This window comes from Sciurus vulgaris (genome assembly GCF_902686455.1).
Source record: "Sciurus vulgaris genome assembly, chromosome: 11".
Taxonomy (NCBI): domain Eukaryota; kingdom Metazoa; phylum Chordata; class Mammalia; order Rodentia; family Sciuridae; genus Sciurus; species Sciurus vulgaris.
Window position 1 is genome coordinate 39,431,842 of NC_136472.1, and position 16,159 is coordinate 39,448,000.

The window sequence follows — 16,159 nt, forward strand, 5'->3', positions numbered from 1 at the left end:
AAAGATCAAACCAGGATCCTTCTCGAGGTCAAGTTTTGGGCACAATGCGGCCATCACCAAATGTCAGAATCAGAAGGGAACTTAAAGATCGAGGTCAGTCCTGTCATTTTATAGGTGTGGGGAATGGGCCTTGATGTGCCAGACCTGCACATGAGAGATCAGATCCCTGGTTCCTTGACAACGCCCTCTTTCCTCTCTACCACCCTGTCTCAAAACTAAACACCAGTGTCATACATATAGATCAGAGAATGCCAAAAGGTCACTGGAAATGAAACATCAAGAAAGTTGGTGGCCACAACACTTCCTCTATTCACTCCCAGGAGTCCTAAGGCTTTGAAGAGATGAAAATAAGCTCCTCTACACAAACAGAACTGCCTAGAAGTCTATTCAGAACTGTCTGTCAGTATGTGCACAGTATATGCCTATGAAGACAAAATTATGACTAACTTTTCTTTCTAGAGAAAAAAATTCTTGTCTACCTACTGCATTTAATCAATAAAACACCAATCAGTGCAGTTCTTACCTGACCTGTATTTATAGTTGGATTCTATGGTTTCATAAGCGATCCCGTCTTGCAGCTTGCTTTAAGCGGAAGGAGATTTTTACAAACACCTAGACTAAGAATCCATCCACCTGACATAGAGACAACAAAGTAGCAGTTCCTGCTCTCCACACTCATCCATCCATTCACCCATGACTATGAAACCCAAGGCCTGCAGATGCAGACCTCACTCTCAGGCGCTCAGTCCTATCCACACGTGATACAGCACGATGGAATAAACAGTAATTTCATAAAAAGATGCTCGTCTCCACAAAACTGTTAGGCAAGAAAGCCAATCCAATCCAATCATGAAGTGCAATGGTTAAGTCAATTTTGAAGGATTCTTCCAAAGCATGCTTGTCTTGGAGGGAGGGCTGCAAGTGGATGTTTTTCCTGAGTGACTAAATGAACTACCTGGATTTTCCTGGCCCTCTGATGAGTCTAGGAGGTTCCAGGAAGAAAATTAGCTCACTTATCTTCATACAGCAATGACTGAATGATTCAACAGGAACATTGTGATTCTGAACTTCGTTCCTTCGTCCTTGGCTTCTGTTGGTTGAGGAACTCCACTGGGGGACACCGAGGTAGGGGTGCCCACTGTGAGGCTCCTTGCTAGATACGCATCAAGATTTCCAACAGTATGAACTCAGCTCTGCCAATATAGGAACCCAGGAAGGAAAAAAAAATCCTGTAAGGGTTCATTCTTAAGGAGAAAAAGAGTTTTTGAGATTCAGGAAGATGCTAGAGGAAGAGGTGAGCCACCAGAGGGTGGAGGCAGCTGGATGGAGCTCCCCTCGAGCCCCCAGACAGTCTGCAGCTGAAGCAGGCAGAGCACGCCCCTGGGTGCAGCCTCGCACCCAGCTCACACACCAGCCAGCACTGCCACAGTGACCTCTGCCTCAGAGGAATGACTCCAGAAGGGACCACGCTGAGCATACTGCAAAAGGTGGAATATTTCTCTTTTAAAGTACTCCCCTCTAAAATATGGCTGGTCTACCAATGTATAGTGATCCGAGATTCTCCTGCCTGGGACCCAAATATTACCTGGCTCTTTTTTTTTTTTTTTTTTTAATTTGCCCTATTATAGATTAGAAGTAACACTTCTATGCTTATCTGCTTACATATAATTTCTACCTAAGCTCCCACAACCAGGACCCTGGGCAAGGGATCAGCAATCTCAAAAATACCAAAAGCAGAACAGATCCTGATAGTGCGGGGCTGATGCCTCCTCACAGGTACTGCTCTCCTCCTCTGATCAACACCACTGAAGTACCTGCACTCTCGAGGCCAACCCAACTGTGTCTTTGAGTCTTCCTTGAGAAACCAAAACTGTGCCGTTTCCCTGACCAAAGGGACCAGAGAAAACAACTGCCTTCAGTAAAATGTGGCCTATGTCCCTGGTTGCTCAAAATAGCTGCTGGCTTTTCTAGGGTCTCTCTGAAATGGCTCCAAGTTTCTTCTACCTTCTCATCCAAAAGTCTTTTTTTAAAAATACCTTTATTTTATTTATTTATGTGGTGCTGAGGATCGAACCCAGAGCCTCACATGTGCTAGGCAAGTGCTCCACCACTGAGCTACAGCCCCAGCCTCCAAAAGTCTTTATATGCTGTTATTCTGAATGACTTCTTTTCCTTTCTTTCTGCCAGGTACTGGGGATGGAACCCAGGCCTTGCACATGCTAAACAGGCACTCCACCACTGAGCTTTACCCCAGCCCTACTGAATGACTCTCATGCCCTACTTATCAACTTTTATCCCTCTAAATCAACCAGGGAAAATTTGTCCTTGAGTCTAAACTTTAATGACTTTCCAAATCACATAATGCAGCATCTATTTTTTACTGCAAGTAAAAAGCAGTATCCACGCAGCGTGTAGCATGACCAGAGAAATCAATCACAGCCCCAACATGACCACTGCTGTGTGTGTGTGTGTGTGTGTGTGTGTGTGTGTGTGTGTGTGTGTAGTCCAAGGAGCTGCACCCCCAGCTCTTTTTAAAATTTATTTTGAAACAGTCTCACTAAATTGCCAACATTGGCCTTGAACTTATGATCCTCCTGCCTTATGCCTCCTACCCACCCAGTAGCTGGGATTAGTTAGCAGCACTGCACCTGGCTAACATTCCTTCTTATCAGCTCTGGAATCACTAGACAGTCTACGGAGTGAATGTTTCTCATGCCCTTTCACCTCGTCACCCCCCAATCAGGGTTAATAAAGGGATTCCCTGCATTATTTTAATCCTTGCACTTCTGACACTGGAGGTTACTCCAACAACTTCGTGGCTCTGATTCTAACATAATGCCCTTTTTAAAATACATATACACACATATACATGTTTTATTATATTTTTTTAACAGAACAAATCATCTGTGAAACCCAAATTGCTCTTATAGTCACAGGGCATGTCAGGAATTCTGGTCATTGAAGTTCCTTGAAAATTACTACTCAAATACCTAAAAATACCTAAATCTAATTTCAGAATTCTAATGTAATCAATGCATCTGTGTTTGTACCAGGGTAAATTTATCAATAAAATTCCCAGACAATATTTCTCCTTTCATGTTATGCTAAATTATATATACCTATATATAAAGATATACATATATAATATATATATACACACAGATATATATTATATATATATAGCTTTCAAATTTCCTCCTTAACTTTCAAGACTTAAAGGTAAAGAATTTCCTTTCTTTGGATCCCCGAAGCCTTAACTGCTATCATTTAGGTTTACGAGTAATTCTGTGGAAAAAAAAAAAAAAAAAAACAAGCTTTTTTTTTTATTTAGACAGAGTCTATGTTGCCCAGATTGGCCCTGAACTCTTGGGCCCAAATGATCCTTATTCAGCCTCCTAAGTAGCTGGGCCTACAGGCACACACCACCATGCCCAGCCTGCGTGATTTTTGTTTTGTTTTGTTTTGTTTTCCTTTTTTTCCTTTTTGTGATGCTGGGGATCAAAACCCGGGCTTCGTGCATGTTAGGCAAGCACTTTATCACTGTGCTACATCCCTAGCCCAATAGAACAGCTTTTTAAAATCAAATAACTGTTCTAGAACAAGAGTTCTGGAGCCCCAGCTAGGCTAGGCACAGTGGAAGATATAAACGGAGGCGGAAAAAAGCAATAAGACGACATATAGCCCTTCTACCACGAAGTACTGAAGGGAGGGGCAAGAGGTAAAGTCAAATGGCTGTCAGCATGGGGTACCTGAAAAAAACTACCAAGATCAAAGAAGAGAGACGTCCCAGTCTCCTTGGGAGGAGGTGGCTGCTACAATCACAATGGAGTAGGAGTGGAAACACAGATTACCAACTCCTTAAATGCTGGCTGTTACCTACTAAGTCAAGATAACAAAAAGCTTCTTTGATTTGTAAACTTGCACTCATAAATACAATCTCTCAAAATAGAATTCAGTGCATTCTTCAACAAGTCTTTTCAACAGTGATACACAACAGTTTTTCCTTTGGAGTCAGCGCTGTTAAATAGAAATGTACTACATAGCCATTTCCAAAGCAACGGTACAGCTGAGAACAGGTGTTCAGAGGCGTGTTAATACTGCTGCTGTAGGGTGCACGTGTTAGGATCTGTGGAGGATCTTACTGAGGATTGCATCGTAGTATGGGCAGAACACCATCTTGTTATAGTTGACCAGGCGAATGAATTTAACAGCGACTTCCTCCAGCTCTTTCTGGACTGGACCCAGTCCTCCGGGAACTGAGGGCAATGGCTTCTGGTGACCCGAGGCAAGGTAGGTTTCCAAGAAGGTCAGGATTCGGGATTCTGTCATGGAAAAGAAAAGGATTATTGTTTCTCATGGAGGGTGGCCTTACAAACTTCTGATTATGCTTCTTAGCTTTAACTACCATCTCTTTGGAGAAGTCTTCTCCATTAATCCCCTAGATCAGACCCTCAGCACCTTGTGTGTCTGAACATTCATCCATGTGCAATGCATCCTCTCTCCCTGAGGATGGCTGGCTTCATGAAGACAGCACTGTACTTACCTTGTTTGTCATTCTCTCCTCAGCAGCCAGCACAAGGTCTGGCATGAGATCGGGCCCCCAGAAGATCAAACCACATTTGCAACGCAAGAACACATGCACAGATGAGAAAACAGAAAGGACTGACGTTCTGCCGGAGGCGCACACACGCTGAAACCAACCTTAGCCACTGCTCAAGATCACACACAAAGGAAAACTGAAGCCAGGATTATAAGTTTGAAAATGGAGAGAGTCAGGTGAGATGGAACATGCCTGTAATCCTAGCTACTTGGGAAGTTAAAGCAGGAAGATCACAAGTTTAAGGCGAGGCTGGGGACATAGTATGTCTAGCATGTGCAAAACCCTGAGTTCAATCCCAAGTGCAAAAGAGGAAGAAGGAGGAGGGGGAGATGATGATGATGATTCGGGAACCACTGACTTATGATCTGTTTTTTTTTCTACTACTACCCACGTTAAAGACCCATGAACTTCCTTCTTTGGTGCTGACAACAGAGGGTCACAGAAGTCACAGACATCTGCAAACTTATCCTACTTGGAGGAATAGCTTCACCTAATGCATTTCTTAGCCCATTTGCCTCTACCATGCTTTTGCACTCTACTGTGTAGCCTTATTAGCCAAACAAGATTTGATCAAGTCATAATTCTTATAGGTTTTGTTATAAAAACAACAAAGGGACATCTATATTGAATAGGCCTTTTCAAATGACATGTCCCAGCCCTGGGCTGGAGTATCCTCTCTGGTGTAACTAACTTACCTTTCTGAACCCCAAACCACACTGATAGCAAAGCCGCTGCGGCAGCACCCTGGCTCCTGATCTGCAGTGAGTGTGGTTCTCTAGTTTCCTGAGCTAGCAGCCTCATCAAGAAGTGGAGCTCCTCCGACATCCTACCTATGGCTGCTTTTGATCTCCATGTGTATTAACTGCCTATTAAGAAAACAACCAAGGTAAGCCAGGTGCAGTGGGACACACCTGCCAGTGGCTCAGGAGGATAAGGCAGGAGGATCGTGAGTCCAAAGTCATCCTCAGCAACTTAGCAAGACCCTATCTCAAAATAAGAAAATGGAAAAGGGCTTGGGAATGGCTCGGTGGTTAAGCACCCGTGGGTTTAATCCCTGGTACCAAAAACACAACACAACCAAGATGGCAGGACGAGAAGCACCTTGTTAGCCCCAGGTCTCTTTCCAGGCACTTTCCTGCCTTTCTACCAAAGCTGAGTATAGTCATTAACAATCCAAGGGTCCTGGCAAGATCTGCAGGAGCCTCCTCCTCAGTCACCAACACAGGCTGGGATGAAGTGTGTTTAAAAAAAAAATACACATTGATCCATATAATTCTTTTTTTCATACAAAATATTATTTGATAAAAAGTCAGGGGCTGAGGTTGTGGCTTAGTGATAGAGTGCTTGCCTAGCATGCATGAGGCACTGGGTTCGATTCTCAGCACCACATATAAATAAATGAATAAAATTAAGGTCTATCAACATCTAAAATAATATTTAAAAAAACAAGTCATAGTGTTTTGTTCATTTGTTTGTTTGGTCCTGGGGATTTAACTCGGGACAATTTACCACTGAACCATGTCCCTAGTCCTTTTTAATTTTTATTTTGAGACAGGGTCTCACTAAATTGCTCAGGTTGGCCTTGAGCTTGTGATCCTCCTGCCCCAGACTCCAGAGTTGCTGGGATTACAGGTGTGTGCCACCGGCCCAGCTAAAAATGTTACAGTTTTTAGAGGTCCAGTCTTTTACTCCAATCTGAAATACAACCAAAGATCATTCAATTTCTGCCTGACAACTGCTAATTTTTCATTATTTATTTAAAACGTTTTCAAAGAATTTGAAGAAGGGCTTCAAAATTAACTCAATCTCAATTTTAAATGTTGAACATTGTATTCCTTGATCAACCAGAGAATGGAATTTTTTCTCCACCAAGCTTTATAGACAAGTCCTATATAGTGTATAACATGTTTTGATGCATGTACATACTATGAAGTGATTAATAAGCTAAATATAGAATTCTTCAGAGTACCACTGCTATTATGATGAAAACAGCTAAAATTAATTTTTTTTGGGGGGGGGACTGGGGACTGAACCCAGGGCCTCCTGCATGCTCAGCAAGCACCACCAAGCCACATTCCATCCCTTGTGTTATTTTATTTTGAAACGGTCTCACTATGTTGCCCAGGTTGGCCTTCAACTTCTAGGCTCCAGCCATCTTCCTGCCTCAGCCTCCTGAGAACCTGGGACTACAGGCACACACCACTATGCCTGGCTAATATTTAATAATATTTTAATAGTATTTTTTATTTTTAATTTTTGAATCAAAGTCTTTATTTTTTAGCTATTTTAATAATCACATTTTTTTATTGAGTACTTACTAGTGCTGCCAGGCAAGGTGGCAAGCACCTGACATAGCTACCTTCTCATAGGTGATCCTCCCAGTAACCTGGGCTGGTGGTTGGTATGATCCACTTTTTAAAGATGTAGAAACGCAAGTGTCAAGTTTCTTGCCTCACCACACAGTAAGTGTTGGAGAAGGATCTGAACCACAGTCTGTGATTTCAAAGTCCAAACCCTCAAGACAAGGATGGCTGTCCAGCCACTTGCCATCTTTTAAGTCACCCTGATCATAGTGGTGATGAATCACGCTCCTTCCTTACTAATGACACTCATTAGCCCATAAAACCCTCTTGGATTTCTTCAGAGGGGCCTGTCCCTTAAGCCCCCTGCTGCGTGCCTTCCCGCAAACGTACCCATGATTCTGCGAATGGGGTCGTCAGGACTGGCCACAGCCAGGATTTGGCCTTTGAGCGCAGTCTCTTTGTCTGTGGAGAAGGGGGAGGACCCACACAGCGCGAGGCAGCTGCTCACCTCCAGGCACACCTTCTCCCCAATCGTGGTCAGGGCATCCTCCAAATGGAAGGAACTGGAGCAGAGAAGGGAAAGGAAGAGCCAGGGAAAGAAAGAAGCCATTGTACAGTGCACCAGCTCCATCAGCCCTGCCTCGCACGGCGACACCAACAGGCGAGGACTGAGGTGTTATGGGGGAATCCGTGGCTGTCTTCCCTGCTCCTTGTGCTTAAGCCGTGCATGATGCCAAACTCCCAAGGACTCTCCCTCCCTCCACTAGGAAGGACTGCGGGGAGGGATGGGCTCAGACTATCCTAGGACCCATAATCCAAAGCATAACTTCCGGCTACCACCTGTGAGGTGAAATAAGCTGACTTATGAATACCCTGAAACACCTCTGGAGGAACACACAAGAAACCAGGAATTTGGTAAGCCATGGGATGGGAATGGGAGAGAAACTTATCATTGGATAGCCTTTTATGCTTTTTTGGTTTTTTTTTTTTTTTTTTTTTTTTTGCGGTGCTGGGGATTGAACCCAGGGCCTTGTGCTTGCAAGGCAAGCACTCTACCAACTCAGCTATCTCTCCAGCCTGCTTTTTGGGTTTTGAAACATGTGAGTGCATTAACTTTTTTTTTCTTTTCTTTTTGTGGCACTGGGGATGGTCTTGGGCATGCTAGGCAAGCACTCGACCACTGAGCTACATCCCCAACCACATTAACTATTTTTAAAAGAAAAAAAATAGAATAAAATAAGCACTATTGGGACTAGGGTTGTGGCTCAGTGGTAGAGCCCTTGCCTGGCATGTGTAAGGCACTGGGTTTGATTCTCAGCAGTGCATATAAATAAATAAAGTCCACTGACAACTAAAAAAATAAAAAATAAAAAGCACTATTCCATGGGGCCCCAAGACTCTCCTAGAGTACCTCTGGGAACCAGATGGTCATTAACTTTCAGTTATTTTAACTAAAGCTACCATTTATTGAGTACTTATTCTATTACAAATTAAGGTTTGCTCTGGATCTAGATCCTTTGTACAGGAGAATTCCTGGGGAGCGAGAGAGCAAGGCCTGGGCCTCACTGCCTCTACCAACTCAATTCCATGCCAGAGCCCTGATGGATATGGGAGTACAGGGCCAGACTCCCAAGAAGCACTGCACTGGGCCCCTTATCGGTAGCTCTGACAGAGCAGTTCTACTGGCAGGGGACCTAGGTGACAGCCTAAGGCTGCACCTGGGCAAGGGCCTTGGGCTAGGCCTCAGCTGAACAAACAGCCTCTATGCTGAGTCAACCCCTAGTCACAACATGGGGACACGCCCAGACAGCACTGAACACATCCATGCTCTGTGCAAGCTCCACAGTAAGATTCCTCCATTTTGTAAGGATGAGGATGTGTCACGGTGCTTCTTTGGAAGAATCCTCTGAATTGGGCCCTGTCAGATACAGGGTTTACTCAGAACCATTCAAGATGTTCCATAAGCTGTAAGCTGTCTAATGGCTTCACTGCAGCCCACAGATGTGAATTCTGCTGGGTAACATCCATATTCAGCACAGAACATCTGCTGGGACTGTGCAGAGGGCAGAAAACTCCATCTCATGCATGTAGCTCTGGAGAATCCTCGTTTCTCCTAGTAACCTTTCTCTTCCAAGAGCTCCAGCTGAAGCAGTTGGCTGTCCTGGGGACTGGGTTACTGGTGGTCTCTAAGTCTGGTCTTTTTTTTTTTTGGCTGGGGTTAAACAGAAGACCTTGCACACGCTAGGCAAGTGCAGTACTACACCCGAGCCCCAGTGTTGTTTTTACTGCTAGTTGATTGTGAAAGCAACAGTATGTAGCAAACTTTTTTTTTTTAATGGAATAAGAACAGGGTAGAAAATATCAGAATGCATTAAACATAACTGGGGTAAGTTCCATCTTTGTGAGGTTTTAATTTCAGTTACATATGTATGTAAGTCATAATGGAAAATGAATTTTTTACTGTGGGTCCTAATCACAAACATCTGAAAACCACTATTCAGAGCCTTGTTATACCTAAAACATTTGACCTACTGCCCTGAATTAACTCTGCTGCAATCTCACCAGGTGAGCAGTCAGGGAAGCGAGGTCTCTTCTCTGCTCCGCGAGAGCCTGACACTGGGAGGCCCTCCTCTGGTCTGCTCTCTGACCCCTGATCCCATCTGTCCACTAAAGGTCCCCTCCACAGTTCCCAGCCACTTACGGCAGATGCATATCAGTTAGCAGAATCTTCACAATCATCTTGAGTTTCTCAGCAGAGCTGGCCTGGCTAGAAATTGCGGGGGCTGCCATGCTGAACGTGACCAGCAGCACAGCCCCCAGGATGGTCAGTTGCTCTAGCTGGAGCTGGAGCTCCTGGAAGCGAGAATGGTCCATCAAAACCGTCTGTAACACAAGAAAGTCACCGCTGAGCTGAGATCTGTGCTGGCCAGCAGAGGGCAGTGAGGCCACACAGCCCCACCCTTCTCCGCAGCGTCCTCAGGACTTCCTAGAGTCATTTCAGAGCTACAGGATGAACAGTCCTTCCCTTCCAGTGCCCTTTTCCTGAGGAAGTCTGTAGTTCCACAGCACACTCCTGAAAAACCTGGGACAGACCTGGGTGGAAATCCAGGCTCTGTCACTTCACAGCAGCACGACCTCACGTTTCCTCAACCCGCTCAGGCCTATGCAAAATGGGGATTCCTACTTTGCAGGGCTGTTTAAAAGATGAAAAAAAAAAAAAAAAAAAATGCTTATAAAGTGGGTGGCAGAGCCAACACTTAGTAAAGAGGAATCACGGCACTAGAAAGGAAAGAGTTACAACCAACTCCTCCCAGTTTGTCTGGGACTGTCCCAGGTCTAAAAAGGAAACTCCCAAGTCCTGTGACTCTCCCTGAGTCCCCCACAAACCAGGACAGTCAGTCTCCCTGCAGCCTAATGCAGGGGAGGAGTTCCTTGAGGGCAGAGCCTACACTTACTCGCCTGGAATGCTCAACATCTAGCACAAAGGAGGTTCTCCAGAAGTAGGAAGTGAATGAAGAATAAGAAACAGTGAACAGAGCAGGACCGACACATCACAGCCGCCTGGAAAGCAGTCGATGAGTGAATTACTATGACTTCTCCTGTGTTAAAGACAGCTCTGGTCCTACCATGTCAGAGACCTCCGTGTGGAACAGGGAAAGAGCGGCAGAAAGGATGAGCTGATCCAGTTTCAGACCCAAGTTCCTACAGGCTGGCTAATCAAATAAACGTTAAGGACTGCTCTGGCTATAAGTTACTAGGATTGTCAAATCAGACATTAACTGTTTGGGGTCAGAGCCCAAACTTCTCAAAAGGAAAAACTATCTCTGAAGACTGGACATCTCCAGTTCTCAAACAGACTGATTCCACTGACTTGTCGGTCTCCTTTAGCCCACTGTGCTACACAGCAGGGACTGCACTTGGCTTTGTGGCCTCTCGACAGTGTACAGTACTTGAGTTTAGGATGAAAAAGATTTTCAGGGATCAAAAAAAATTTCCAAGGATTAATTTCAAGAGCAACCCTCTGACCCCAGTAAAAACCACCATCATCACCGCAGCCATCTTCTAAGAGAAATGTCAGGTTGAGAACTTCCCAGAAGAGCACATGCCACTATTCAGAGAGGAACACACCCCTACCAGTTCAGCACCCTCTTTAATCTTCCTCTAGCAAAACAGGGAACTCAGGGCAAGAGGAGAAATCTTAGGCTTACAACTTCTTGAAAGGAAAAATAAGGAAGTTCTGAGACAGACATTTAGAGAAGTAGCAGGATCTGAGGTTAGAGATAAGGAGCTCAAGCATCCTCAAAGGAAAAAAAAGAGGGAGAGGGCACACATTAAATTAGCCATTTAAAGAAAATGTGAGGGGATCCCATGCTAACCATCCCCTTAAAGGAATGCTGTAGTTAGAAGCACTAAACACTGCTCAGCACAGAAGGGAGAGAAGTTCCTTTAGATAAAGCGGTAACACCACCACTGTTGTGGTTTTGAGCAAAATGAGTAAAAACAGGATAAAAATTCAGCAGTACACAGTGGAAGCATCGTACCTTGGTGGTGGGATTGTAAAATGATGTGGCTGCTTGATGTTAAGATTACACTCACCCAGCAATTCCAATCCTAAATATATAACCAAGAGAATTGAAAATGTATTCCAAGCAAAATGTTGTACATGAATGTTCAAAAAAACATAATTCAGAACAATCTAGTGGAACTGAAATAATCAAGTGCACCAACTAAACAAACGTGGTCTATCCACACAGTAGAAATATTATTCCACCTTAAACAGGAAGGAAATGCTGACACATGCATACATGCTGCAACACAGATGAAAATAAGCAAGGCACAAAAGGACAAATATTGTGTGATTCCACTTTATATAAAGTATCAAGAGTGGTCAAATGTATAGATTCATAGTACAATGATGGCTACCAGGAGCCAGGTGATTGGAGAACTACTATCTGATGGTAGAGAGTTTTATAGCTTGGGAAGATGTTTTGGAGACAGATGATAATAATGGTCACACAATATGAATATACTTAATTCCACTGAACTGTTCACTTATAAATGGTTAAAATGGTAACTGTATGGCATGTATAGTCTACTACTGTAAATAAATACAATGGAAGCCAGGCATGGAGGTACAGGCATGTAATCCCAGCAACTCGGGAGGCTGAAGTAGGAGGACTGCCACGTTTGAGGCCAGCCTTGGCAATTTAGTGAGGCCCTAAGCAACTCAGCAAGACCCTGTCATGAAATAAAAAATGTAAAGGATTGGGAATGTAGCTCAGTGGTAAAGGGCTCTTAGGTTCAATCTCCAGTACCAAAATTTAAAATTTTAAAAACAAAAAATATAAAAGAAAAAATAAAATGAAGTACTGATATATGCTACAACATGGGTGAATATCATTCTTCATGAAAGAAGCCATACACAAAAGACCAATATTGTAGGCTTCCAATTATGTGAAATCTGTAGAATAGCAAATCCCTAGAGACAGAAAGCAGGAACTAGAGGGAAGGGGAAAGGCAAATGACTGCAGAGGGAATGGTTTTTCTTTTGGGGGTGATGAAATGTTCTAAGTTCAATAGTGGTAATGACTATGTAACTGCAAATATGCTAAAAACCACTAAGTTAAGAGGGAACTTTGAGTATATGAATCATAAGAATAATGCAATTGCTTTTAAAAAGCTCAGCTGCACAAAAAGAAGTCCGAGAAGCTAAGACTATCCAGGAGCACCTACTTCAGGGAAAGGTCTATGGAGGTGGTCCCATTTCAGAAGCTTCAGGTATGCATAATTCTGGACAGCGACAGGGCTCAGCATAGGGGCGTCCCCAGAGCCAGCAGCCTCACCCCCAGCTGGAAGGGCATGTTTATACTTCTGAGCCATAAGGTCATCTGAGGCTTCTTCTAACCACTGGGTGACAAAGTCCAGGGAATCTGAAAAACAAAGCTGCAAGTATTACTATGACACTTAGTAGGGATGCTTCTCGTAATTACTTTAGGGACAATCGCCCTGGCGGTGTGAGATAGTACAGGCTGAACTCTGGGATCAAACAGAACTTAATCCAAATCACAGATCATCCGTTACTAGCTAAGGGATCTCAGGCAAGTCATCATCTGTCTGAAAATCAGAGTCCTGATACAAAGAAATTTACCACACTTACCTCCCAGGCGGTAGTGATACCATGCCAGGCCTTGCCACCTGCCAGGTGTTTAGCAAACCCTTCTCCCCTCCTGTCCTGCAGGAGATGTGACCGAAAGCTCTAGTGACTCGAGATCCATGGGATGGCAAAATTTCTTGCCCAAAGACAGATGGGCCAAGACACTGGCGGGAGTCCCCTATTAAAACACCCTCGCATGGCAATGGGCTTTTTCTTTACTAGCAATGCGGTTTGCTTGGGAGCACATGGTGTTGGTGTGTGTAACTCACTGTGCTGGGAACACTGCCGGGGGATCCTCAGTGGGCTTTCATCAGCCATCGCGCCCCCCTAGCTTTTCTAAGCTGAGTAATGTAGCAAGCAGGTACCCTAAGGGATGCAGAAATTTTGAACAAGAGGCTCTTGTCCACGTTTTGAGAAAAAAAAATGCATCTGTGAGGTCCTGGAGGTGTAGCTTCTCCAGTGGGGGTCTCCTAGAGACCAGGTGGGCAGCCAAGGTCATGGCGACAGCCCTGCTGCAAGAGGATGTGCCTGTTCTCTGCCAGCACACTGATTCCCATGAACTCCTCTCCGTTCTGACTGCTGGGTCATCTGGCCTCAATCTGCCGAGAGCCTTCTGCAGACAGCATTCTCTGTGACTCACCCGCTCTGGAAATCCTGAATTGTACGTTGTGGACAAGTATTAGACTCCGGCTGATCAAAGATTACAGCTGTACTTCTCAGTCCACAGTGAGTCCTTCTCTGTACCTTGGCTTCTGGGATCTGGTTCTGTAGCAGGCACTTCAGTTTGTAACACTGCAAGCCTGGGTGCCTCCCAAGGGGCACAAACCAGCTAAGTGTGTGTCGTGTTAGGAGATCTGCTTCTCTGACTAGTTTACTCTGCTCTATTCCGGCTCCTCCTGGCTCTCAGCACCCTCAGACTCCCCAGTCTGGATTGAATATGAATCAACCACTAAAGGCACTGAATTGACTAATCTGGTCAGGTAGCACCATCTATGCAGATACAGCCATTTTCATTTTGTCACCAGCAAGGCTGGAGACTCAACAGGATTCATAAGAAACTGGGTCTGAAGATTGAAATTCACCCAGAACATCAGTGGCTGCCACAGAGACCAAAGAAAGCATATAAGAAATAAAACATGGTTTTAGATTTTGCTGTCTGTTTTCCTGCAGTCATCTGAGGTTCATAAAAATGCGATTTTTTTCCTGGGTGTGAAACCAGAATACTACACAAATACAGCAAAAGCAAAGTGAAATTGCCTGCTGTACCCCATGGGGAGGAAAAAAAGTGAATGAACATTCACAAGAAGTTTGTCATGGTGTTAAAATCAGGACCAAGAATATCATTTACCTCAAGCTGGAATTTTCACTAAAAAATAATAATAATAATTTAGGACATCTTCATTCTTTTTTCTTTCCTATTCTTACATCCTATCACAACACTGCTCTAGCTTGTCAATTAAGTCTTTTCAATGCTTAATTCTAGATGTAGTCCCAACATCTTGTGCTTTTACTTCTTCAAATTAGAATATTTTCATACCTAATTGTAGTTCTGTTTTGAAAACAATGTTATAAAAAAAGAAATAATATTGTTATGCAACAAGCTACAGCAACTAAAAGGAAAAACACAAACAAAAACAAACCACCAACAATGAAAAAGCACCACAAAGCAATGAACATACTTGGTTGTTTCTCCAAAAGCTCTTGAAACTTCTTCCTTTCATACTCCACCGACTGCTGCATGAGATGTGGCCTGATGCTAGTAATAGCAAAGTTCGCCATGTCTACTTTCATTAGGTCCAACACAGAAAAAATTGCCCTGAAAGAGAAGAGATAGAAGAATTTAGAACCAGACACTTGTAAAATACACACAGTTTAAAGAAACAGAGGTGAACCAGGCACAGTGGAGCACTCCTGTAATTCTAGCAACTCAGAAGGCAGAGACAGGAGGACCCCAGGTTCAAGGCCAGTCTCAGCAACTTGTAATCTCCTAAAAAACTTAGCAAGACCCTGTCTCAAAATAAAAATAAAAAGTGCTGGGGATGTGGCTCAGTGTGTTAGGCCCTGCTGTGTTCAAAAGTTCAGAAAATCACAAAATCTTAATTAGGTTAAAAGAAAAAAATTTAGAAAACACAAATATAAATAATGCTTGAAAATACTGCAAATTTTTAAGTTGTTTTCCATTTCTACCCTTTATACCATGTCGCTAAAACTCCCCATACTGCTTTTCCAGCACAGACATGTACCTGGGCTCTGGGCCAGCCCTCCTGGCAACCACAGAGGAAGGACGGAGCCCAAGACCAAGGGGAGGAGCAGGTCCACCACCTGGTTTTCACTCTCATGTAGGTTATTTCATTTTCTTAGGGTAGAAAGAAAATTAACTCTCTCCTTGCTCCTTTCCTCTTACCCGTGTTTCTTAGTTGTAGGGTATGCCTCATTCCCCAGTTCTGGTGGTGTCAACGGCTAGTTCGTACCCCGAGTGCACCCAATGGACAGCCCTGGCCTGAGGCCAAGGATGCCTTTCATCCCGCCTGTCATGCACCATAGCCACTCTTGCCACATGCCAAGAGCTGCTACATGCCTACTTGCAGGAAGTAGTCTAAAACCCAAGGTACAGGGTTAAGTTGTGGCCTACAGAGAAGTAGGAATAAGATCACATGTTCTCAAAAGTCTCCTGATGTCCTTTGGGGGTGACTATACACTATATTATAAACTTACCTACACATAAATCATGTATGAGACAGGACTCACAATTTGAGGAACAACTAAAACCTTAACTGGGCACGGAGGGACACACCTGTGATTCCAACAATTTTGAAGGCTGAGTCAGGAGGATCACAAGCTCAAGGCTAGCCTCAGAAACTTAGCGAGGCCCTCATCAACTTAGGGAGACCCTATCTCAAAATAAAAATAAATAAGGGCTGGGGATGTGGCTCAGTGGTGAAGCGCCACTAGGTTCAATCTGTGGTACAAAAAAAAAAAAAAGTAGTGACTTGTTTTTGGGGGTGGGGGGTGGGTACTGAGGATTGAACCCAGGGGCACTTAACCACTAAGCTACGTCCTCAGCCTCTTTTTTGGGGCGGGGGGGCAGGAAGGGGTACCGGG

At 44.1% G+C, this 16,159-nt stretch overlaps 1 protein-coding gene and 1 long non-coding RNA gene across 6 annotated transcripts in view; one reads left to right on the plus strand and one right to left on the minus strand.

Annotated features, from left to right (window-relative positions):
- Positions 1–275: 275 nt before the first annotated feature.
- Positions 276–3,570, plus strand: LOC306639482. The gene is made up of 2 exons (XR_013757665.1): positions 276–2,474; positions 2,505–3,570. It is a non-coding gene; the product is annotated as an uncharacterized lncRNA (long non-coding RNA).
- Positions 2,857–16,159, minus strand: part of TCP11L1 (t-complex 11 like 1) — a 32,720-nt gene continuing 19,417 nt past the window's right edge. For 4 of the 5 annotated variants that reach the window (XM_079103085.1, XM_079103083.1, XM_079103084.1 and 1 more), the window contains 5 exons: positions 14,737–14,873; positions 12,637–12,833; positions 9,605–9,786; positions 7,294–7,466; positions 2,857–4,322 (listed from right to left, as the gene is read on the minus strand). In XM_079103085.1, coding sequence (XP_078959211.1) covers positions 4,120–4,322; positions 7,294–7,466; positions 9,605–9,786; positions 12,637–12,833; positions 14,737–14,873 — 892 coding nt within the window. In that variant the 3' untranslated portion in view covers positions 2,857–4,119. The remainder of the gene's footprint in view (positions 4,323–7,293; positions 7,467–9,604; positions 9,787–12,636; positions 12,834–14,736; positions 14,874–16,159) is intronic. The other variant, XM_079103087.1, reaches the window with a different exon arrangement.